The 22,329-nt window shown below is 51.8% G+C and overlaps 1 protein-coding gene and 1 long non-coding RNA gene across 2 annotated transcripts in view; one reads left to right on the top strand and one right to left on the bottom strand.

Moving 5' to 3' along the window:
- HIP1 (huntingtin interacting protein 1) overlaps window positions 1-22,329 on the bottom strand; it is a 145,940-nt gene that overhangs the window by 8,862 nt on the left and 114,749 nt on the right. Inside the window, exons 7-23 of the mRNA XM_042922753.1 lie at window positions 22,220-22,281; window positions 19,085-19,225; window positions 16,904-16,961; window positions 13,584-13,659; window positions 13,334-13,474; window positions 12,916-13,013; window positions 12,483-12,555; window positions 11,580-11,763; window positions 10,723-10,811; window positions 10,238-10,354; window positions 8,609-8,710; window positions 8,219-8,362; window positions 7,608-7,743; window positions 5,776-5,862; window positions 5,477-5,584; window positions 5,261-5,394; window positions 6-116 (exon numbers count right to left, since the gene is read on the bottom strand). Coding sequence (XP_042778687.1) covers window positions 6-116; window positions 5,261-5,394; window positions 5,477-5,584; window positions 5,776-5,862; window positions 7,608-7,743; window positions 8,219-8,362; window positions 8,609-8,710; window positions 10,238-10,354; window positions 10,723-10,811; window positions 11,580-11,763; window positions 12,483-12,555; window positions 12,916-13,013; window positions 13,334-13,474; window positions 13,584-13,659; window positions 16,904-16,961; window positions 19,085-19,225; window positions 22,220-22,281 — 1,861 coding nt within the window. The remainder of the gene's footprint in view (window positions 1-5; window positions 117-5,260; window positions 5,395-5,476; window positions 5,585-5,775; window positions 5,863-7,607; window positions 7,744-8,218; window positions 8,363-8,608; window positions 8,711-10,237; window positions 10,355-10,722; window positions 10,812-11,579; window positions 11,764-12,482; window positions 12,556-12,915; window positions 13,014-13,333; window positions 13,475-13,583; window positions 13,660-16,903; window positions 16,962-19,084; window positions 19,226-22,219; window positions 22,282-22,329) is intronic.
- On the top strand, window positions 13,664-14,739 carry LOC122210210. Its single transcript, XR_006197969.1, has 2 exons — window positions 13,664-14,054; window positions 14,546-14,739. It is a non-coding gene; the product is annotated as an uncharacterized LOC122210210 (long non-coding RNA).

The following is a 22,329-nucleotide window of genomic DNA, read 5'->3' as shown; positions in this document are numbered from 1 at the left end:
CATACCTCTATCCTGGCCGTGGCGGTTTCAATGGCAGCTGACGTGGCAGCCATCTCCTTGTCCACCAGGTCCCCCAGCTCCTCCTGCTTGATGTCCAGGCCTCTGGGCAGGAGCTCCTGCGAACGGCAGCACAGAGGCTGAAATGACCCTTTGACTTCCTCTTTATTCCTCCCCGACAGACCCACAGTCCTCGCATGGTGGCAGAAGGTAGGAGAGGAAGGTCCCACTACGCAACACGCTTGTAGAACCCATGGAGGCCTCATCTAGAACTCGCTACTGCGTAAACCCTCATGCTCCACACCCCCCCTTTCACTAAAAACCCCCCCTCCTTCCAGAAAGCCACCCTGCCTAACCCCACAAGGCCATTCAGTTGCGACTGCTTGGACCCTGACCCCACAGCTGCACAGTGTTGATTGTATTTGAGGCTTGGGAGGTATGTCAAAAACCTCTTCAAATGTGGGTGATGCCTTCCAACCAACACTCTGCCTCTTATTTAACTCTGTGTCTACAGCAATCATGAGGCAGTGACTCGTCCTGTTCTACGGATGGGAAGCCAAGGCTCAGAGAGGTCTTGACCACAGTCACACTGCTAATGAATGGCAGAGCAGGGATCTGAACTCAGGTCTGATGGCAAAGTCTGTGAATTCTGAAAACATTATGTGTTATGCCTCCAAGAGTATAAAACAGGTATGAATGGTTTAAAGAATAAGAAACGGGGTGCCTGGATGGCTCAGGTGGTTAAGCGTCCAACTTTGGCTCAGGTCATGATCTCGTGGTTCGTGGGTTCGAGCCCCGTGTCAGGCACTGTGCTGACAGCTCAGAGCCTGAAGCCTGCTTCAGGTTCTGGGTCTCCCTCTCTCTCTCTCTGCCCCTCGTCCACTCATGCTCTCTCTCTCTGTCTCTCTCTAAAATAAATAAACATTAAAAAAAAAAGAATAAGAACAATGACCCGTGTATCTACCACCCGACCTAAGGAATAGCTTAAGAAACATCAGTATCTTTGAAATTTCCTTTGTATCCTGTTCTAATTCCATTTCCTGACATCCCTATTCCCTACCTTAAGATAAACACAGAATTTAGGAGAATGCTTTCTCATATCCTTTTATTATTATTATTTTTAATGCTTATTTATTTTTGAGAGAGAGACAGAGTGCAGGGGGGGTGGACAGAGAGATGGAGACACGAAATCTGAAGCAGGTTCCAGGCTCTGAGCTGTCAGCTCAGAGCCCGATGCGGGGCTCAAACTCACAAACCATGAGATCATGACCTGAGCCGAAACTGGATGCTCAACTGACTGAACTACCCAGGCATCCCTGTCATGTCTTTTTTTTAAAGCTCCATAAGAATGTATCCTTAAACAGTATAATGTTAAGTATGCATATATTGGTCTTTATTTAAAAGGAATCCTACCGTATGTATTTTGCTTGTTCGTTCGGCATTGTGTGTGAGATTTGTTCTATAATGTAGGAATTATTATTTTTTTAAGTTTATTTATTTATTTTGAGAGAGAGAGAGACAGAGAGAGAGAGACAGAGAGACAGAGCAAGTGGGGGAGGGGAAGAGAGAAGGAAAGAGGGAGAATCCTAAGCAGGCTCTGTGCTGTCGGCACAGAGCCTGACATGGGGCTCAACCTAGTGAAACTGTGAGATTGTGACCTGAGCCAAAACCAAGAGTCAAGACGCTTAGCCGACTGAGCCACCCAGCCGCCCCTGTAATGTAGTCATTCTATCCCTAGGCAAATGCACTAGAGAAACTCTTACATCAGGAGATATTTACACAAGTGACCATATGGCATATTTGTGACAGCCTCAAACTGGAAAGAACCCAAATGTTCATCAACCATAGACATCTAGCTATGTGACAGATAGATAAATAAATATAAACAGATATGTAATAGATATATAATTTGAGCTATAGTCACACGACAGAATATTACAGAGCAGTGAAAATGAATGCATCTGTACGGATGAACCTCACACACAGAATGCTGGAAAAAGCAAGGTGTAGGAGAAAAGTCTGTAACACTTAGAACTAAAAATGTTACTTGGGGGAGAAAAGGACATAGTCTTTCTATTGTCTTCGTCTGGAACCCTGACTAACCATTCTACCTATAACTTCTATACTCTAGTTTATAAAATCTGTGCCACACTCTATATAATTCCTTCAGTTCTATCATCCAGCCCACTAATTCTTTCTCTAGCTTTGTTTAACCTGCTGTTGAATCTGTAGACTGAGTTCTGACTTTCAATGATTATATTTTTCACTTCTAGAAGTCCCATGGTTGTTTATCAAATATATCTGGTGACTTTTGAAAATGTCTTATTCCTTTGCCACGCTTTTAATGCCTTTTTTTTTTTTTAATTTTTTTTTAACGTTTATCTTTGAGACAGAGAGAGACAGAGCATGAACAGGGGAGGGGCAGAGAGAGAGGGAGACACAGAATCTGAAACAGGTTCCAGGCTCTGAGCTGTCAGCACAGAGCCCGACGCGGGGCTCGAACTCACGGACTGTGAGATCATGACCTGAGCCGAAGTCGGACGCTTAACCGACCAAGCCACCCAGGCGCCCCATTGCCTTTTAAAAAGTACTTGGAGTCGCCTCAGTCGGTCAAGTGTCTGACTTCGGCTCAGGTCATAATCTCATGCTGTCAGCTCAGAGCCCGCTTGGGATTCTCTCTCCCTCTCTCTCTGCCCCTCTCCTGCTCATGCTCTCTCTCTCTCTCAAAACTAAATAAATAAACTTAAAAAAGAAAACGTGCTGGAACACGTCAAACACACTCATGGTGAACTGATGTGCGTTGGGACTCTGTGAAAGTTCTTTGGGATTTAGGTTCAAAGTATATTCCTTCCGAGACCGTTTGGATCTGCTTCCACCAGGTACTTGGGCTCCTAAAAACCTGACTACTTTACACTTAATTTTCTTTCTTTTTTTTTTTTAAATTAAAAAATTAAAAAAAAATTTTTTTTAATTTATTTTTGAGAGACAGAGCATGAACGGGGAGGGGCAGAGAGAGTGGGAGACACAGAAGCCAAAGCAGGCTCCAGCCTCAAACTCACAAACTGCGAGATCATGACCTGAGATGAAGTCAGACACGTAACCGACGTGTAACAGGCGCCCTGTATTTGATTTTCTGTTTGGGTTTTTTCAGGTCACACAGGTAGTAGGAGATTTGGACCCTGAAACCATAGAAAGGTGGCTTGTAGTTAGAAATTCCCTAGGCAGCCGTGTTTCCTTCTCCCCCTACAACTGAGGTTGAGACAAGATCTCTCCAACAGAGTAGGCTTTCCCCCCCACTTACTTGGGGTGTGATCTTTTGGAGTTCTGCTTTGGGGAGGAAGTCTCTGCATTCCAAACTTTTACCTTACTCGGGCTTACGTTTTGTTTTTTAGTCTCCTCTGTATGTGTGGCCCATTAAAATCCAAGCTCTAGGTCAAGAGATGGACAAACACCAGTTCCTGCGTCCTCTTGGTTTCTGATTCTGAGAATTTCCTTAGTTTTCGGCCAGTTCAGATTCAATTAACATCCCTCCCCCCCACCACCACCACCAAATTTTATTTAGCTTTTTCCATGTCTTGTGCTGGGAAGAGCTTCTAAATATTTGGTCAGTCTTACTGCCAGAAAGGAAACCTACCCAGGATCTTGCTCTCACATTTTGCTTTTTTAAATTAACTCGATTCTTATCTCCTCACCTCACGGTGTCCTACAGGCTTTGTGTGTGTCTACTGACACTGAGTTCTGCACAGCACGGGAGAAGATGCTCTGTCTCCAGCAAAAGGCAGACTGTGGCAATGCTCTTGGCCGCCATCAGGAATTTAATGATACTAAAATACCACCAGGATCATGTCATTCTATTGAAAGAAGGGTTAGCAATTCACCGTTATCCAGTCTTCCTTCATCCAGACCTTCACGGATCCCTACCTCGTCGTCCCACTTCTCCCCAGTATGAACCTTCCTCTCTATCCGATCTTTGTAACTGCTTTGCTCTCTCCATGTGCATATTCAATTAGTTAAACATTCACTGGGTGTAAACCCCCTGCCAGATATCACGCCAGGGACCAAGGGACAATGGAAAAAGGCTACGGGCTCTACCTTTGAAGACTCATGGGGGAAAGAGACAGGCAGGCAGGTACCCTGTGGCACTAGCCACCGACACCGTAAGGTGAAGGCGGAAAAGGGGGAGAGGGACCCAGAAAAATGAATAAGGGCCAGACTGTGACGGTCCTTGCATGTCACATTATGTGATTTGATTTTTGTCATCCAACGATCTTTGTTTTTGGAAGAGATCGGAGGAAAAAGAGACCAGAGGCAGACAAACTAACCAGAAGCCTGTTTTAAGAGTTCCGACGAGGGATGACGAAAATCTGAACTCTGGCCCTGATCTCTTCCCTCCCTGGAATTGGTATCATGACACATTTTTGGAATTAAGTAAATGCGGCCTTGTACTGAACTCTTAAAACAGACTTGATTACTGCTCTTGTCCCGCTGTATCAAAATGGATGATTTCCTTATTTTTCTTTCCCAGAGAGACGATGTCTTGTCTCCGTACAACGACATCTACCACAATTCCCACTACACGTGACATGCTCACTACGTCTTTATTAAATCAATAAATATCCTGCTATCTCCATGTTAGGTGTTACCTGCCCAACCAGATACAAATCCTTAAAAACAGAGAAACTATGCTTATTCTTTTTTGATATTGTTTAGCATAGCGATGAACACACCGTAGGTTCTCAACTCATAGCCGATGAATGAAATATGACTGGAAAATTGGGCAGAGGGTCAGATTTTTCAGTGTCAGCTCTTTCTTTCCTTCCTTCCTTCCTTCCTTCCTTCCTTCCTTCCTTCCTTCCTTCAGTGTCAGCTCTTTCTTTCTTTTCTTCCTTCCTTCCTTCTTTCCTTCCTTCCTTCCTTCCTTCCTTCCTTTTTCTTTCTTTCTAACATTATTTTGGAGAGACAGAGCACAAGTCGGGGAGTGGGCAGAGAGAGAAGGAGACAGAGAATCCGAAGCAGGCTCCAGGCTCCGAGCTGTCAGCACAGAGTCTGACGTGGAGCCCAAACTCACAAACTGTGACGTCATGACCTGGGCTGAAGACGGACGCTTAACCGACTGAACCACCCAGGTGCCCCAACTCTCACTTTCTGGAGTCAAGTGGAAAGCCAGAAAGAACTGGCTTCGGACATCACCGACTCCCTGGCCCATCACCGGCACTCACCCAAGAACCATCGTAACTCCCCCCGGTTGAGACACTGGTCCTACCTCGCCAATGGCGGAGATCTTACTGAGGCAGCTCTTCATGGCTGTGCTGTCATTCTCAAGCATTCCTTCTTCCCCCAGGAAAGCCAGATAGGTGAGGGTTTCCTTGCCAAACTGTTTGCAGGCCTCGGTCAGTGCTGGAGACGTAAGACAACCAAAACTTTTGAGTCCTCCGCTCCCCCTGCTTATAAGACTGGCTCCCCCAGCCCCAGTACTCACAGTCAGCAGGCTCCGGTGGGGCTCGAAGGCAGGTGGTGCTAACATTAGCCATGGTGTCACTGGTCAGGTGGGCCAGGAGGGTTACCGAGCGGAGAAGCTCACTGATATCTGCCAGGAGTGTAAAGGAGGTTTCTCAGCACTGTTCACGAGCCGTCACCGCCCTACCTCCTTCCCTGCTTGACAAGTTATATGCACCCCTTTCTTGGAGCATAGGGCCTGGTGGTTATTTCCGCAGGCAAGCGTTTCTGAACTCTGCCCAGCCGTCACTAGCAACAGACCCCATCCTTCGCCTTTCTTACCTTCTGGGCAGGCCAGATACTGGCTCCAGCTTTTTTCCAGTTGCTCAATGCAGCTGGAAACAGACTTGACATTGGAAAGAAGGTGATCTGTGAGAGGGGAGACAGGGCAGGGTCAGAGCCGCTGGTGTTGGAGTCACTTTCTCCCCGTGAGGTCAAGCCACCCAGTGGATGAGTCTGCCTAGCAAGTGGCCTCAGCCCTGCGGGGGGTGCCCTAAGAGGGGGGGTGGGGGCGGAGATGGTTGACTCTGCAGGTACACGACTCTCTTAATGCAGCTTCAAAAGCTGTTCTTCTGAGCCCATCTGGTCCCTGAGCCAAGAACCAGGGCAACCACGTCAGCAGCCGAGAATCAGCCTCTCACTTCTCATTACTGCCGCCAAATCAAATCCAGGCCTTCCTGTTAAGTCTTTCAGGGCCCTTGGACTCTCATCACTCTCGAGCCCAGACCCCTGGCTCCGTGAGGCGAATCTAGGCTCATGCCGTGCACGCAACACAGCCGTCCCCACTCTGTGCCTCTGTGCCCTGGTCCACAGAGACGGTGTCCCATAGGAGTTAATATGTGGGCACTCAGGTCACACTGCATCGGTGTGGCTCCCGGCCCCACCATCACTGGCTATGCTCTCAGGCCGTCCATGCCAGCTTCCTCATCTGAAGACAGAGTAACGGCACCACCTCACGGCGCCATTGTGAGGATTCGCTGGGCCGAGGTATGTGAAGCGCTTACAATGCCCACGTTTCTGCCCCTCCACTGGCTGCTCATGTCTGTCCTCTTCTGGCAAACCCCCGGCTCATGAAGTCTCTTCTCAGAACCTGCCCATGGCTGCCCCATTTCCTGGCATTTCCCCGGTTGGCGGGGCACTGTGTGCTCCTTCATTTGGGGCTGCTGTAATGGAAGCCATTACAGATGGCTTCCCTGGCGAAAAAGATAGGACAGTCCTGGCTGTACACGTCACCGAATGGAGACGTTTCTATTCGATAATGAAAATCAACTATCAGCTGTTCCCTTCCATCCGCCTTTGTTCTCAGTGGGTCCTCTCGTTACTTCGCCAGCAACTACACATGACGTCACCAATGTCCTGGGCCTGGATGCTCTGCTACCTACTGTGCATGAAGGCCCTCCTCTCCTTTTTACATCTTTTTCTTTTGTTTATTTTTGGGGGGGGGGGCGGTGGATACAAAGTGGGCTCTGTGCTGACAGCAGAGAACCTGATGTGGGGCTCGAACTCACAAACCGTGATCATGACCTGAGCCGAAGTCGGATGCTTAACCGACGGAGCCACCCAAGCGCCCCTGGCCCTCCTCTCATCCGGTGGGCTTCTCCAGTTCCGAATGCTGCCCAATCCGCATGCCCTTAGGACTCCTGACCTTGCAGAGCGGGCCCCGTTCATAGCCTGCGACTGCATGGGTATTCTCATTGTTTCTGCCCCGCCATACATCATGGTGCTCCCGGTGTGGGCTTGAAGCTCCTGAGCAACCACCTCTTCATTCAGACCACGTTTTTCTGTTCAGAGATGCAGGGCCGTCTGCTCCTCCCCCCCTGACGCTTAGAGTCATCATCAGGGCTCTGCTCCCAGGGAGAGTTTCGTTAGCGTGACCCACTGCACAGAGCAGTCCTTATCACAACTGGGGGCTTCGGAAAGAACTACCACTGAGGCCCTGGGCCACACAGCTTCCGGCTGAACTGATCTTAGAGTGGGGGCTGGTCATCACCAGGAGACTCTGACAGGCAGCGGGCCGAGGACCCCCGCTCTCAGTGTCGCTGGGGTTCAATGTCAACACCCAACGGCAACGGGCTTTAAGGATTCACGTGTGCAACCAGGACAGGGGGACATACCTGCAGATCCGGCACAGCTGATCAGAGGGGGCTCCTCCAGCTGCCGCAGGGCCTCTTGTATCACCCGCTCCGCAGCCTTCCTGGTCTCCACCAGAAGCATTTTGCGTTGGTCCTTGGCGAGCTGGCACGCTGATTCCTAGAAATGGTCCAGGGAGGTGAGAATCTGACACGGACCCCGTCATGAGCCTTCGAACAGCAGCCATCTTGATGCAGCTGGGATTCCGGCACCTTAACTCAAGTTGTGGCTAACGAGGCCCAAGCCAGTTCGCCTGCCACAGAGAACGACCCTTTCCCTTGGTCCACAGGCGTGCGCAGGGGTGCAACACAGGAAGCTATGGGGACGGACCTCCTGTAACCCATTCTCCACGCCTGGGGGGAGTACCACGCACAGTGCTTCTCGTGTGAAGACAGGGAGCTTGGCTGTCCCTCATCTGCCCTGGGGGTGATGCAGAGCACGCCGGTGTGCGGTGCTGTGCCCACAGAATGCCTTCACGATCAGCCCAGAGGCCCCAGACGGTTTTCACAGACCGTCCCCAGCTCCCCGCCTCCACGGATACATCACCGAGGCCCACGGCTCGGACCCGGGCACCCAGCAGGCGTCTGTTACTTGCCTGTGTGCTGGATAGTTCCCGCTGGGCGAGTTCCAGCTGTTCCTGAAGAGTAGATAATTTCTCCTCCCGGAGGGCCACAGCCTGCACCAAGCCGCTCCGCTCCTCCTCTAGTTCCGCGAGCTGTGCCGCCCATTTGGCTTCTGCCTGCAATGTCGGCCACGTGGGAAGAGGGAGAATCAAACTGTCCGCTTCCCAGGAGTCCAGACCCACCAGCGGGCCGCACGGAACAGCAGGTGGTATCTCTAAGCCGCCACCTTCACCCTCCCCAATCACACACAGAACACGGATGGGACCAGCTTGGCCAGCTGCTGGATGGAACTGGCCGCCGGGTGACGGCAGTGCCCAGGCCAGAGGGGAAAAAATAAGGGAGAGAAGGGAGGTGATGCTCACCTGGGCAGAAGTTTCCAGGCTGCTTTGGACAATCTGGAGCTCCTGTTTGCTGGTGGCAAGTTCTTGCTTCAAGTTGTCCAGTACCTCGGTCTGTTCTTGAGTCTGAAAGAGAAGAAACGCAGGAGCACTCTGATCAAGGTGCTGGTTGCCAGGGATAAACACCTGTAAAAATCCCCAAGCTACTGGGGTGCCTGGCTGGCTCGGTAGGTAGAGCATGCAACTCTTAATCTCAGGGTGGCGAGTTGGAGGCCCATGTTGGGCGTAGGGATTCCTTAAAAACAAAATCTCAAAAACAAGCCCCAAGCTATCAATGGGAGATTTGTGTGCTCTGTTGGAGGCAAGACTGGATGTGCCCAAAAGTGGGCGGGAGGAGGTGAGAACCCAGAGTATAGTGACGAGTCTTCTGGCTAAGTGGAATATCAAAGACGGGAGTTTTAGGGACATTTCCTAAGTGTCACGCTTCGGCTTATGATACTAATTAAAGTAGAACTAGTTCTTTTTTCTTATACATAGAAGGTGTTCTTTCTTATTATTTAAATAGAAGCATTACTGATACAAAACCGGATTGTTAATTCAGCCACCCCAACGCCTGCTATGTCGCTGCATCTTACCATCTGGAAACAATTCCCTTCTTTCAAAATTTCTTTTCTGAGTGGTATTTTTTGAAGAGCCCGTTGCAACCCATTAGAATTTACAGCTAACATTTTAAAAAAGGAAATAAACAAAGCAAAAAATATAACCACACGCATCCACACAGTAAGGCTGAGCACGGCTTTGTGAAATTTTACTTCCTACTCTGGGTCACAGAAAAGTGAAAGGCACTATCCTTTTCCTTTTTAAAATAATTAAAAAAAATTTTTTTAATGTTTATTTATTTTTGAAGGAGAGAGAGACATAGTGTGAGTGGGGAAGGGCAGAGAGAGACACAGAATCTGAAGCAGGCCCCAGGCTCTGAGCTGTCAGCACAGAGCCCGACGCGGGGCTCGAACTCACAAACTGCGAGATCATGACCTGAGCCGAAGTCGGACGCTCAACTGACTGAGCCACCCAGGCACCCCTCTTTTTAAATTTTAAAAAATGTTTATCTTATTTTTGACAGAGAGATAGAATGCGAGTAGGGGAGGGGAAGAGAGAGAGGGAGACACAGAATCCAAAGCAGGCTCCAGATTCTGTGCTGTCTGCACAGAGCCTGACACGGGGCTCGAACCCATGGACAGCGAGATCATGACCTGAGCTGAAGTCAGACGCTTGACTGACTGAGCCACCCAGGCACCCCCATCTGACATCTCCTACTGCCACCCACCCCCCAACTCATGGGTGTTCTCCTGGCCACAAGTCTCTCTGACACCCAGGTGCTTTCACTTCTCTCAACCCTCCCGGACTCACCCTGGACAAGCCTTTGCTGATGTACCTACTCAGCTGGACCGCCTTCATCACTCCGTGCCTCTAATCCCCTGTGCATCGGACACCATGTCCCTGCCTCACGCCTCTTGTAGTACACTTGTAGGGCTCTAACCCACTTCTGCTGTCCACGGAGCAGTCTTTCCACTGGCCTAGTGCCCCAGGCCCGCCTCCAACTCGGGCAGGCCCCTCCCTTGCCCCCCCCCCCCGCCACTTCTCCCCCCTCACCTTCCGCTGGGCCTGGTCACTTATGCGCTGGAAAGAGTCTTCCAGCTCTTTTTTCTCTCGTTCCAAATCCGCCTGGGCTTGTCTGGCCACGGACACCTGTTTGGTCACCTCTGCATTCTGGATGAGAAAAGAACAGCGGGCTTATCTCAGGCGTAACATCTCGGGGACAACATCTCCCTTCTAGAACAAATGACAGCATTCAGGCTATTGGACACAGTAATCACTTTTCTACCTGGAGAGAAGCCAGAATGAAGCTGTCATCTTCAGATACTCAACGCTTAAGTATTTAAAAGAAGAATAACAAGGACGGGGGACAAACCCTTCGGGGCTGGCATCAAAGGTGGGGCTCAAGGCGTGGGAGGCAAGGAAGCCTGAAAAGCTGTGGTTCCAAGAAACGATGGTGAGCCCCTCAGAATCGATGCAGGCACGGGAGTGGCGTGGGGACTGCCCAGGCCGCGGGGCAAGAGGCGGGTGGAGGGTCCTACCTTCCGTAGCAGGTCGGCGTGGTTCTGCACCAGCTCACTGTACTTTTCCTTTAGCTTGCTGTACCGCTGTTCATTGGCCTGGGCTCTCCCTGTTTTGTCAGGGGGCCAAGGTGAGCAGTGGACCCCTGCTGGGGGACCCCGTGCCTTCCTTCCAACACGCCAGAGTCCCTAGAACATCCTCCTTTCTTTTCACAAATGCATGCACCTTCTGCTCCCTGGGAAATCCTACTGAAATAAACTCCTCTGGGAAGCGGTCTTTAAAAAAGAATCCACCTGACTCGTGGGGCGCCTGGGTGGCTCAGTCGGTTAAGCGTCCGACACCGGCTCAGGTCACGATCTCGTGGTTTGTGGGTTCGAACCCTGCGTCAGGTTCTGGGCTAACAGCTCAAGAGCCTGCTTCTGGTTCTGTGTCTCCCTCTCTCACTCTGTCCCACCCCTGCTTGTGCATGCACGCATGCTCTCTCTCCTTCTCAAAAATAAACCTCAAAAAAAAAAAAAAATCTACCTGATTCTGACGGCTGCACTGATTCGTGCCTCCTGGGCATTCACACACACACGGTATTTGCTTCATCAGTGTTTTTGGCTTTTATGGCAAGTTTTTCTTAGGCTATCTCTCCTTTGGACACCCCACCGTCACCTCCTGGTTCCCGACCCGGCATTCTGAGCAGTGTGGCACGTGGGGCTCTCTACCTGCTGGGCCCTAACCTGCCCCCCTCAGACTGGCAACACGAGGGTCCTTCCTGGCAGCTCTTCTGGACAGATGTATCACCTGGGGCTCTGCCACCCAGCCCCGTCCTCCCTGTGAGCCTAGCCTGACCCTGCGGCCCCCACCCTCAGCCCCAGCCCGACAGACTCACTTTCTATCTCTGTCAGGCTCCGCTGGGCCTTCTCTGTGTCTTCTCGCTTCTTCTTGAGCTCATCCAGTTCCGCGCGGAGGAACTCGCTGTCGTCGACCGCCTGCTGCCGCAGGTGCCGCTGCTCTGCCAGCTCGGCCTCCAGCTCGCTGACCCGGCCCTTCAGCTGCAGCACCGCCCGCTGGCTCTGTGGGGTGAACTCAGCCAATGAGCCCCATGGCTGCACCGCTGGGGTCGGCCGGGCTGGGCTGGGCTGGGCGGGAGAAGCGGGTCCTCCAGGGTTTCCAGCGCTGATCCAATAAAGTACCCGAGTTTGCCTAACAAACCCACTCCCGTGGCCTCACGGGAATTGAGGGTTTTGCTCATTCTAAGCCACCCAGCCAAACACGGGGTGACAGCAGGGGAGCTCTGATCCTGTTAGGGGCCTAGGAGCAGTTGTGGGCGAGCTGGCCTGAGGGAGGAGGCGATGTGTGCCTGTCCCAGTGAATGAAGCCTCCGACCAGCCGTGGGCGAGCTGGCCTGAGGGAGGAGGCGATGTGTGCCTGTCCCAGTGAATGAAGCCTCCGACCAGCCGTGGGCCTGAGGGGCGGGCCTATTCACTGCCCCGGCCTCCGCAAACAGCCACCAGAGTTACAAATCAAACCTTCTGATCGCCATGGGAAGAGAACAGGTCTTTCCAAGCACCACGGGGATGCTGGGCTTGGCCTAGATGCCATTCTCAAGGTAGTAAGAGTGGAAACACAGTGCCACCAAGACCACGAGAGGACCAGGTCTGTCTGGTCTGGGCATTTCTACTAATGAGTCCCCCCCACCCACACACTTAAAATGAGGTCTGACAAAGTGAAGTTAGTATGAAAACGTCCCGTCCTGGTGAAGCCCAGAACCGGATCACAGCCTGAGTCCTACCTCAGTCTTCATGTTCTCTAGCTGTGCCTTCAGCTCACTGATGTCTCTGTAGAGTTGACCAATTAAGTGTTCCCTGGGAACAGAAGGAGAACAAGTTTGCCTCCACTGCGCCTCCACCCCTTTCCTTTTAAATGCGAGCTGGGAGATCAGGGGAGGAAGTTAAAAGCTGGTGTTAATGCGGGGAAAGTGCTTTGAGATCCCATAAATTATATGCTAAGACCCTCAGTGTTCCCAGACCTGAACCTAACACTCATGGGTCCACCGTTACTTCAGCCCCATTCGATTTCCCTCTGGGATCACGGGGCTGTGGGTCAAGACGTTTCTCTAGGGGGCCCACGTGTCACGGAGCATCCCGCCCCGGTTAGGTGCGGCAAGCCGGCTCCCGGCTCCACCTAGTTTCCCCACCCGCGGGCTGTGCCCAGTTCCCACTCACTTCTCCTCCTTGTTCACGCCGTTCTGACTGTTGAAATTGAAGGGGTCGCTGCTGAACGAGCTGCCAAAGATGTCATCAAACTTGTTGTCGAACAAGTTCTGTGGTGACCAAAAGGGAGGGAAGACAAAGTTAGAGAAGGGGTCAGATGAGTGACATGTGAAAAAGGACCCTTTCTTAACTGGGTTCAAATCCATTTGTGGTCCCTCCCGGGGACCACAGGGCGGGGGGAGGGGGCTCAGTCTAGGTTAGCGCTTGGGTTAGACGGCAGCTGATCTTGGTTACATCAAAGGGTCTTGGCCAGAGCCTCTGGCGTCCTCTCCCCTGTGTGCATGGGGCAGCTGGAAGGGCCGCCCCTGGGGCACGCCACCTGCTGGGCTCCAACCCCGCCCCCCTCGGGTTCTAGTGAGGCGCTCCGCACCTGCTGTGAGGCATCCATGTCAACGAGGTCATCCTTCTCCAAGACTGGCTCGCTGTCCGGGGACGAGGCCTCGGCCGGGATGACCACCACGGGGCTGATGTGTTCTGACAGGGCAGAGGCTCGCAGGAAGTTGGGTGGGTTCTGAAGAGGGAAGACACGCCCCCGAACCGCGTCACCGACCAGGCCTGCCGGTCTCTACGAGCACCCTGGACCCGGCAGCTCCCACGGCCAGGGGGCCGGGCACGCTTACCTCCGGCAGCTGAGGGATCTGAATGAGCCGCTTGAAATACTGGAGGTTGCTTGAGCGGTAGAACAGATCTTTCAACCTGGGGGGTGGAGAAGGGCCTCAGGGGTGCTGGGCGCCTTCCCCAGCCCCGGGTCGGGGACACTGCAGCCACCCAGCTCTCCTGCTGCCCACCCAGCCCAAAGGCGTGGGCTGTCAAGGAGACGGCTTCCATGGCGCTGGGCTTCAATTATGATGCTACAGGGGGAAGGTCATTTGTAGCCAGTCCTCACAGGAGACAGGGATTCAAATGACCGAATCCTCTGGAAGAGTGGATCATCCCAGAACAAGATCTGCGTCACCACAGAATCTACGCTGTTGTCTGGCTGATGTCTCTTCCCAAGAATGTTCGGCTTAGAATAACACGAAAATAAATTTACTCTCTCTGAGGATAAACCACCTAACCATAAGAAAAGGGAAGGGAACTTAATTACTGAGGTAAATTTCCTCAGGGTGCCTGTGTGGCTCAGCTGGTTAAGGGTCTGACTTCAGCTCAGGTCATGATCTCACGGTTTATGGGTTTGAGCCCCGTGTTGGGCTCTGGACTGAAAGCTCAGAGCCTAGACCCTGCTTTGGATTCTGTGTCTCTCTCCCTCTGCCCCTCCCCTGCTCATGCTCTCTCTCTCTCAAAAATAAATAAACATTAAAAAAAAGTAAAAAAAAAAAAAAAAAACAACCCCAAAACTAAGGTAAAGCTCCTTTTAATTAACTCACCCTGCTTTAAAGCTGTGTGTTACCTCCCAGTTAGACTAGAAGCCTCTAGAGGGCAGAGCCTGGGCCCTGCTGAGCTAGGGGTACCACAGTACCATGCACAGAGGCATCAACTCATCAAGAAAGACTTCATTGGAGGCAAGCAATCTATTTATACTGTGTCCTAATCTTGGATGGATATGGGGGTGAAGAAACCAAATATTTTTTCTCGTCTTCAGGTCTCTGTTTTCAATCGAAACATGGAAGGCCCAGAAAGCAGAGGGCACCAGACAGATTTCCTGAGAGGAAAGAGCATCGTGGGTCTCAGCACCCTCTCTCCGCAACCTCTCTCAGAATCTCCTTCAGCTCAGCCCAATAAACTAAACCCCTGGGATCTCATGTCAGCCATTCTGACCCCAAGGCTGGAACTGCCCCTGTGATGTCATTGGTGCTTTCCCCAAAGTCGTCGACACTGAGGCCTCCGGGAGCTGCCAGGTCTGTGCAGAGGAGAAAGTGAGACAGCTGCTCACGGCAGAAGTTTTTATAAGCTAGGAGAACATTAAAGGAAATAAAATCACCTGACCACACATCCCCCTCTTTCTGGGCTGGAGCCAACAGTAATAGGCCGCACTGCTTTCATAAGCTACTGGAATTTACCATTCCAGGAAATCAGCCCCAGGGCCTGTCTCCTAGGATTTAATAAGTCATTTATTATAGAATAAACATATGAGGCTTTTCAAATGGAATAAGGAAACCGGGAGGTGAGCAAAACCCTGAACTTGTCCTCTGACTGTGGCTCAGAACCAGTAGGAGAAGCCTGGGATTTGGTGGGTATTTTTCCTCTATTGTCAGGGATGAAGAAATTAATAGGCAAAACAAGAGGGTCAAATACAGCGTGCCGAGCCCCAGTGCCCTTCTCGGCACCTGGGTTCTCTCTCCCTCTCTCTCGTGCTTCCTTCCCCTCTTCTGGGGCACACGTAACGAAAGCTGAGTTGTACTTCTCGCCTCACCAGTGATCATCTTGCCCAAATGCACAGAATAATTTATCCCTCGGTCAGATAATCTCTTCCTCTTCTAGACAAGACACCTGGCTTCCTCGCTTAGTAATTTATCCCAATATTTGTGGGTAACTGGCTGCTACGTATCAGGAGCTAGGGACGTAAGAATGGGTAGTCAAGCAGAAATAAAGCTGGTTCTAAGAACCATGAAAGAAACAAGGCACTGGCCTGGAGAATATGGGGAGGCGGGGTTGGGGTTGGAGGAACAGGAGGTGAAGAAAACCCAACTTAAATAAGAGATTTAAGATTTAAGGGGGGCCTGGGTGGCTCAGTCGGTTAAGAGTCAGACTCTTGATTTCAGCTCAGGTCATGATCTCACGGTCGGGGGATCCAGCCCCCCACCATCGGGCTCTGCTGGGTGTGGAACCTGCTTCAGATTCTTTCTTTCTCTTTCTCTCTCTTCCTGTGCCCCTCACCCCAACTTGTGTGCACGTGCACTCTCTCTCTCTCTCAAAAATGAAATAAAAATAAAATAAAATAATAAAATAAAGTAAAATAAAAAATAAAATCTTAAAAGATTTAATGCCAGAGATGCCTTTGTGAGGAGGTGATGGAAGATGATCCAGAGCTGGCCAGGCTGGGAGAACATCCCCAGGGATGGAATGGCAAGCCCTAAGCCCCTGACAGAGAAATGTGCTGGGTAGGTTCCAGGAACAAGAAGACCCCGTGTGGCCGAAACCTCATAAGCCCTGGAGACGAGGTGAGAGATGGCAAGCAGGGCCTTGGGGACCACGGAGAAGAGCTTGGAGTTTATTCTCGGTGTAATCAAGAAGCCACCGGAAGGTTCTGAGCAAGGGACTGATGTCTTCACAAGGTTGTTCTAACTGCTGGGGGAGGACAGAATTGCAGGGGGCAGCAGTGGAAACTCAGGGTGTCCGCCATATTGGAGGGTCCTGGCACACAACAATGGCAGCCAGAGAGATAGGAGCTATGACTGGAACCAAGATATATTTGCAGAGCATCAGCTGAACCTGCTGCTAGACTGGACGTGGGGGATGGGGATGAGGAAAATGGGGAGTTCCCGGTCTCTGGCCCAAATGGATGTGGCAGCATTTACTGAGATAGAGAAGACTGGGGAGAACACTTTGGGAGGGAAATCTAGAGTTCAGTTTGAGATGTAAGTTTGGTGTAGGATGTCAGACGGACCATCGGGTATGTGAGACTGGAATTCGGAGTCAAGGCCCTGCTAGAGACACATATCTGGGCGTTGCTTTTCATGTACATGGTGTAAGACCCTACGCGGTAGGAGAATGTAAGAAGAGGAAACAGAGGGTGAAGCCCTGGGCATACAGCAGGTGATGAATGGATGTACGGAATCGCCTTCTTCTACACGTGTGTATGGTTTTTATCAGAGAACAGATAGCTTCCCCAGCCAGTGGTAGGTTTGCTGCTGTCCTACTTACTTTCCCTCACTTTACTGCTTTGCCATTCAGATACTGGCGATCCTCAATCGTTATAAAGCAAGTGCTCTTACAAGGATTAATTGATTTTATAGCAGTTTTTGGATTTGCCTTCATTTCTCTCCCATAAGCCACTTACTTCGAGAACTGCTCCATGAAGCGGTCCCGGTGGCCTTGCAGGGTGTCAGCTGGGAGACCTGGAAGATATTGGAATAGAGTGAGAGGGAAGAGGACCACAGGAGGACCAGGTGAGCCACAGCGGGGCTCTGGAAGGAGGGGACCAGCCACCCTGGGGCTTGCGGCCAGTCTTGCCGGTGCGGGGGCGGGGGGGGGGAGGGAGGTGGGCATTCCTGGCCTAGAGCTGCCCCAGGATTGGTAACCAAGGGGCCCAGAAGGACCCGCAGGGAACCCGGGGTGGGGGGCGCTTGTCCCTCAAAACTGTCCTCCTGTTTGCTCCCGGAGTGCAAGCCATTCTGGGCACAGTGGGCTGGAAGTTGTGTCCCTGACCACAGAAGCGACCGTGGTTGACCTGACCAAGCTGCGGGACGGAAGGGATCCAGAGAGCCTGCCTGAGAGGTTGGCTGTGCGAAGGCAAAGATTGCGGACAACACTCAGGATCTCAGTCCGGTGCTCGTTCGGCCCTGCCACTGCATGATGCTGGACGAGTGGCAGCATCGAAGCGCCGGCCTCCGCCCCTACAGAGCTGGCTCTCTGAGGTCCTTTCTGCTCCCAGATTATGTCACTCTGTGTACTTCAACCACAGATCACAGCTCAGCGATCCTTTTATTTCTTGCTTTATTCCTTAAATTTACATTTTAGTAATTTTTGGGTAGGTGATGTTTGGTATAAATAGGGAGCACATGCAAAATGTATGAGAATTCAGAATGCCAAGTATAAACGGTGGATGACGATGGCACTGTACCTCCGTGATCTCTCTCCCAAGAACCCTTAGCCCCAGTCGTGAGAAAAACAGCGGACTGACTTAAATTGAGGAACATTCTACAAGTGTCGGACCGATTCTCCCCTAAACCGTCAAGGTCACAAGTCTGAGACACTGTCACGGCCAAGAGGAGCCTAGGGGGACACAAAGATTAATGTAATGTGGCGTCCTGGATGGCACATGAGGTAAAAACTGGGGAAATCTGAATAAAATCTGGACTTCAGTTGAGAGTCGTGTGTCAATATTGGTCCATTAAGTGTGACAAATGTACCATACTCATGTAAGATCTTAACAACAGAGGAAACTCGCTTCAAGGTATAGGGGCACTTCCTGAACTATCTTTACAACTTTTCTGTAGATCAAAAACTATTCTAAAATCAAACATTCATTTTTAGAGAAGTATATACTCTGTGGGGCAACTGCGTTTCTTCTCTTGGCATTCAGTCCACCCTGTGCCCCTCCAGGGGCGTCCACTTGCCTCGACGCCTTTCTAACGCTTGAACGTCGAATTTCCAACCTCCCTTCCTCCACTGTTCCCAGACTAACCAGACTGAATGTCGCTTTCCCCGTCCCGTCTAAATCACCAGATCCGCATCTCGTCAGTGACCACAGTTCTAGAGTGATCCCTTGTCCTTGTCTTCTAAAATTCATCCTGTCCCCTTTTCCAGGGCCACAAAACCTTGTTAGTATCCACTCGGGCCTCGACTCTTGTTGTTTCTCCGTCATGTGTATATCCTTCGTGGTGAACACCTCCGAGGGTGGCCCAGAAACCACCCACATCAGTTTCATCTGGGATACGGTTTAATAACGAAGACCCCTAACCTACCAGACTGACCAACGCAGACCTTGCAGGGGCAGGACCCACACACGCCGTTTTAAGCGAGAAGCACACGTGAAAGCATGAGAACATCCACGAGACTAGTAGTTTCCAAAATACAATCTACGAAAGCATCCCGGGGTGTCTGGCTGGGTAGGGGGTGGCCCTCCGGTTACTAGAGCAGCTCTGTTTTATATTTTTTTTATTTCCCCACAAAATGCCACTTGTAACGCTCTGGAAACCACTGTGCCCCTGCTCCTGTGGGTCTAGGCCGGGTCTGGCATCATTTGTGTGGGTCCCAGGATACACAACACATACGGACGGAGGTGCGATAAAGCCAGAGGTAGAGGGAAAGGACCGTCCTAGGAAACCCTATGGTGAGTGGGCACACCAAAACTTGTGCCCTGCTCGTCTCCGCTCTTAAGAAGGTCGGGAGCTCTAGGGCCTTTGAGAGCAGCAGGAGAAAGGGCGCTGAGGGGACCGCATTTCTCCAGGGAGAGCCTCAGGCTGCGACCCCTTTCCCGCCCCAAGCGCGCAGAGATGATCCGGCCGGGCGTACTCACAGGAGTGGAGCTTGAAGAGGAGCTTGACAGTGTAATCATACAGGTGGCTGCAGTCCAGTATGACCTGGATGAGCGGGGCCAGGCGGCACTGCCCAGCTGTCGTCACTGACACGGAGCGGGACATGTCCAGGGAATTGAACACTAGGAGACAGAAAGGGAGACAGGTGGTAGGGGCAGGAAACTGCAGGTGACCCTCTCGGAGGGGGCAGAAGACACGCACCGAGGACCTGCTCTGTGCACACGCTGGGTCACGTGGTGCGGTTACCCCTTACAACACTCCTGTGGGAGAGGAAAACGGAGGAACCGGAGGGTGAGTCCCTCGAAGGCAGGGGAAAATAATCAAACACTGATCAGAGCACAAAGGAGGGAGTAATTCAGCCTTGGCTTCCTGGTGGCTTGCCACAGCGACTTGGGACACCAGAAGGGGACATGCGCAGGAGCCCTGGCTGGACAACTGGAGAATCTGGGAGGGCCGAGGATGAACCATCAGGATCGAAGGCTGCTGTTGGTCCTTGGGGGGCTGGCCAGCAGAAGTACTGCCCTCCACTCTCCTGAGCTCCAGACCGCACGTCATTCCCTTAAGTGTCTCGCTCCACAGACCCCTCCATGTTACCCTCCGCCCCCTACCCCTTGTTCTTTTTTTTAAAGTTTGAGAGACAGGGACAGTGTGAGCGGGGGGGAGGGGCAGAGAGAGAGAGAGGGAGGGAGACAGAATCCCAAGCAGGGTCCATGCTTTCAGCGCAGAGCCTGACACGGGGCTCGATCTCACAAACCGTGAGATCATGACCTGAGCCAAAATCAAGAGTCGGATGCTCAACCGACTGAGCCACCCAGGCGCCCCCCTACCCCCTTGTTCTTAAACCAAGTAACCGGACCCCTGGCCGTGGACCCTCCGCGCACAGCAGTGGCCAGGGCCGAATTCCCTCCCACAGTGGCTGCCCACCGCCTGCGTAGACTCCACTATGGCCAGCAATGAAAAAAAATCAGTGAGTGGGACTGCCCCGGGGGAAAGCCCAGAACTGCTGTACTCTGGCTTCCCAGACTGCTAATCCCCGTTAACTGGCTTATTCTGGCAGCTGAAAACAAAAAACAAAAAGGAAAAAACAACCCAACAGTTCTAATTAAAAGACAGTTTTTCTTTTTGACACAAATTAAAAGCAGCTGTCACTGCAAGGCGGCCAGGTTTCCAGGAATTCCTGCCTCCTTCCAGGAATGCCCCTTGGCATCCAGTAACATCTAGAGCAGTGTGACCACGGACAAGTTCCTCAACCTCGCTGTGCCTCCAGATGCTTTTCTGTAAAATGCAGACGGTTCAAAGCGCACATACCTCAAAAAGGTCTTGTACCTATTGAAGGAGTTGGCTTTCAGGTTGATCAGAATCACTTGGGGGAAATTTAAAGCCTGCTAATGTTTGCCTGCAACCGCCCTACCTCCCGTTCTGTCTTAATTGTTCTGGGGTAGGGTTGGGGCATTGGTAGGTTTCCAAAGCCCCCCAGGTAATTCTAATACACAGCCAGGGTTGAAAACTGTGTTTCCCAGCTGAGTGGTTCTCATGTAGCAGAATCACCTGGTAGCACCGTCCGACAGAATTCTGTGACGACGGAAGTGTCTGTAGGAGCTGTTCAATATGCTAGCCACATGTGGCTACTCAAGTCTGTCAGGGCCGGAAGCGACCCCCATAGAGGCTCAAACAGTTGACTTGCTCTCCCATAACCCCTACAGCAGCGGCAGGTGGGTCTGAGGAGGCCCGGAAGAGGCCTCGGGTCACCTGAGTGGCAGGCTCTGGACAGGACTCCCCCAAGGATGACAACCCCTGCAATATCACTCCTACCAGCATTCAGATTTAAGCACATTCCGAGGCTGAGTGTCGACAAATTCTAAATTATCCCCATAGGACCTCCCCACCCACCACTAGTAACTGAAAGGCAGCCACGACAGCATACAGTTGTTGGTGTACTTTTGTGCAAACATTGCCGATGCATTCAAAAAAACGCATCCGCACCATTTCTCCTACCTGGCTGGGAACGCGTTAGGGCGGGGACTCTGTTTTGTGTTTCAACTACTGACTTTTGTATGACAAGGTGGCTAGCAGGCCAAGCGTCTTATTTCTCCTACAAACCACGGTTTCCAACTGTGTGTGGTGCTGTTCTCACCATGACCTGCCCTGAACTGACTGGCCAAGGCAGGAAGGCGTTTGCCGACCCAGTACAGCGCTGGCTGGTTAACAGGCCATTTGCGAGCTCCTGTACAGATGAACATGCGGAAGAAGCTGTAATTCAGGGTGAAAGAGTGTTTTTTTTCCTGAGGAAATCAGAACCCCAGGAGTGGGCCCCACACGTCCAAACGCTGAGAAGGTCGCCAAGCTTGTGCACGAACGCCTGCAGTTTGGAATCCACTCTTTCACGGAGCCGAACACTTGTCGTGACGCATGGTGAATCTTAGAAAACGGGCTCTTCTGTTCCCCGGGAAGGAAGGGGAGCCATGCTGGGGGCGGGAGGGTGCAGGGAAGAGGGGACACCAGAGAGAAGGGAATGGATTGCTTCCTTCCTGATTTCTTGTCAGGGAAGTGTGAGGGGCCGACAGCCGGGAGGCACCAGAACTCTCAGCGAAGGGAGCCCGGAAGTGTGGCCAACTCCCCTTGCTTGTAGCAAGGGGCTTCGTACACGGACTTGGCCAAAACTCAACTCGACCGGCGGGTCAACCCCAGCTGCTCACCAAACAGCACACAGCAACCCTTCTTCCTGAGCGGAAATCGGTCCCGACTGCCGGCCCAGCTGAGTAGCAGACAAAGGACCGACCGGTGCTGGGGCCACAGTCCAGAGGTTATCAAAGAGGCCAAACCGGTCTTTGGGCTCTTGGAGGCCTGGGCCTCTAGAGGGAAGCTGGCAGGGTAGGGGGCACGGTCATTCTGCTCAAAATGAAATCACTGACTCTGAAAATACCCAAGAGCTCCAGTCCTTCCCTGCACTGGGGATGGAGAGAGCAGAGATAGCGTGTGGGTATCCCCATTTCCTGGCCTGCGCTGTACAACTTGTAGGGAGAGAGGGGCTAGGACGGCTGGGCCAAGCCGGGAACAAAGTTTGGAATCAGGCAATTCTCAGAAGAGCCTAGGCCAGACGGGAGCGAGAGACTCACCAGTTTGGAAGAGGTTAAGTTCACACTCCAGGTAGTCAAACATCTCCACTGTCAACTGGAAACTGGACCCAAGAGGAAAGAGAGCTTATACTCCATAGCCCAAGGCCAAG

The sequence above is a fragment of the Panthera leo genome, chromosome E3 (assembly GCF_018350215.1).
Source record: "Panthera leo isolate Ple1 chromosome E3, P.leo_Ple1_pat1.1, whole genome shotgun sequence".
NCBI lineage: Eukaryota > Metazoa > Chordata > Mammalia > Carnivora > Felidae > Panthera > Panthera leo.
The sequence above is the reverse complement of the archived record's forward strand: the minus strand, read 5'-3'. Positions and strand labels throughout refer to the sequence as shown.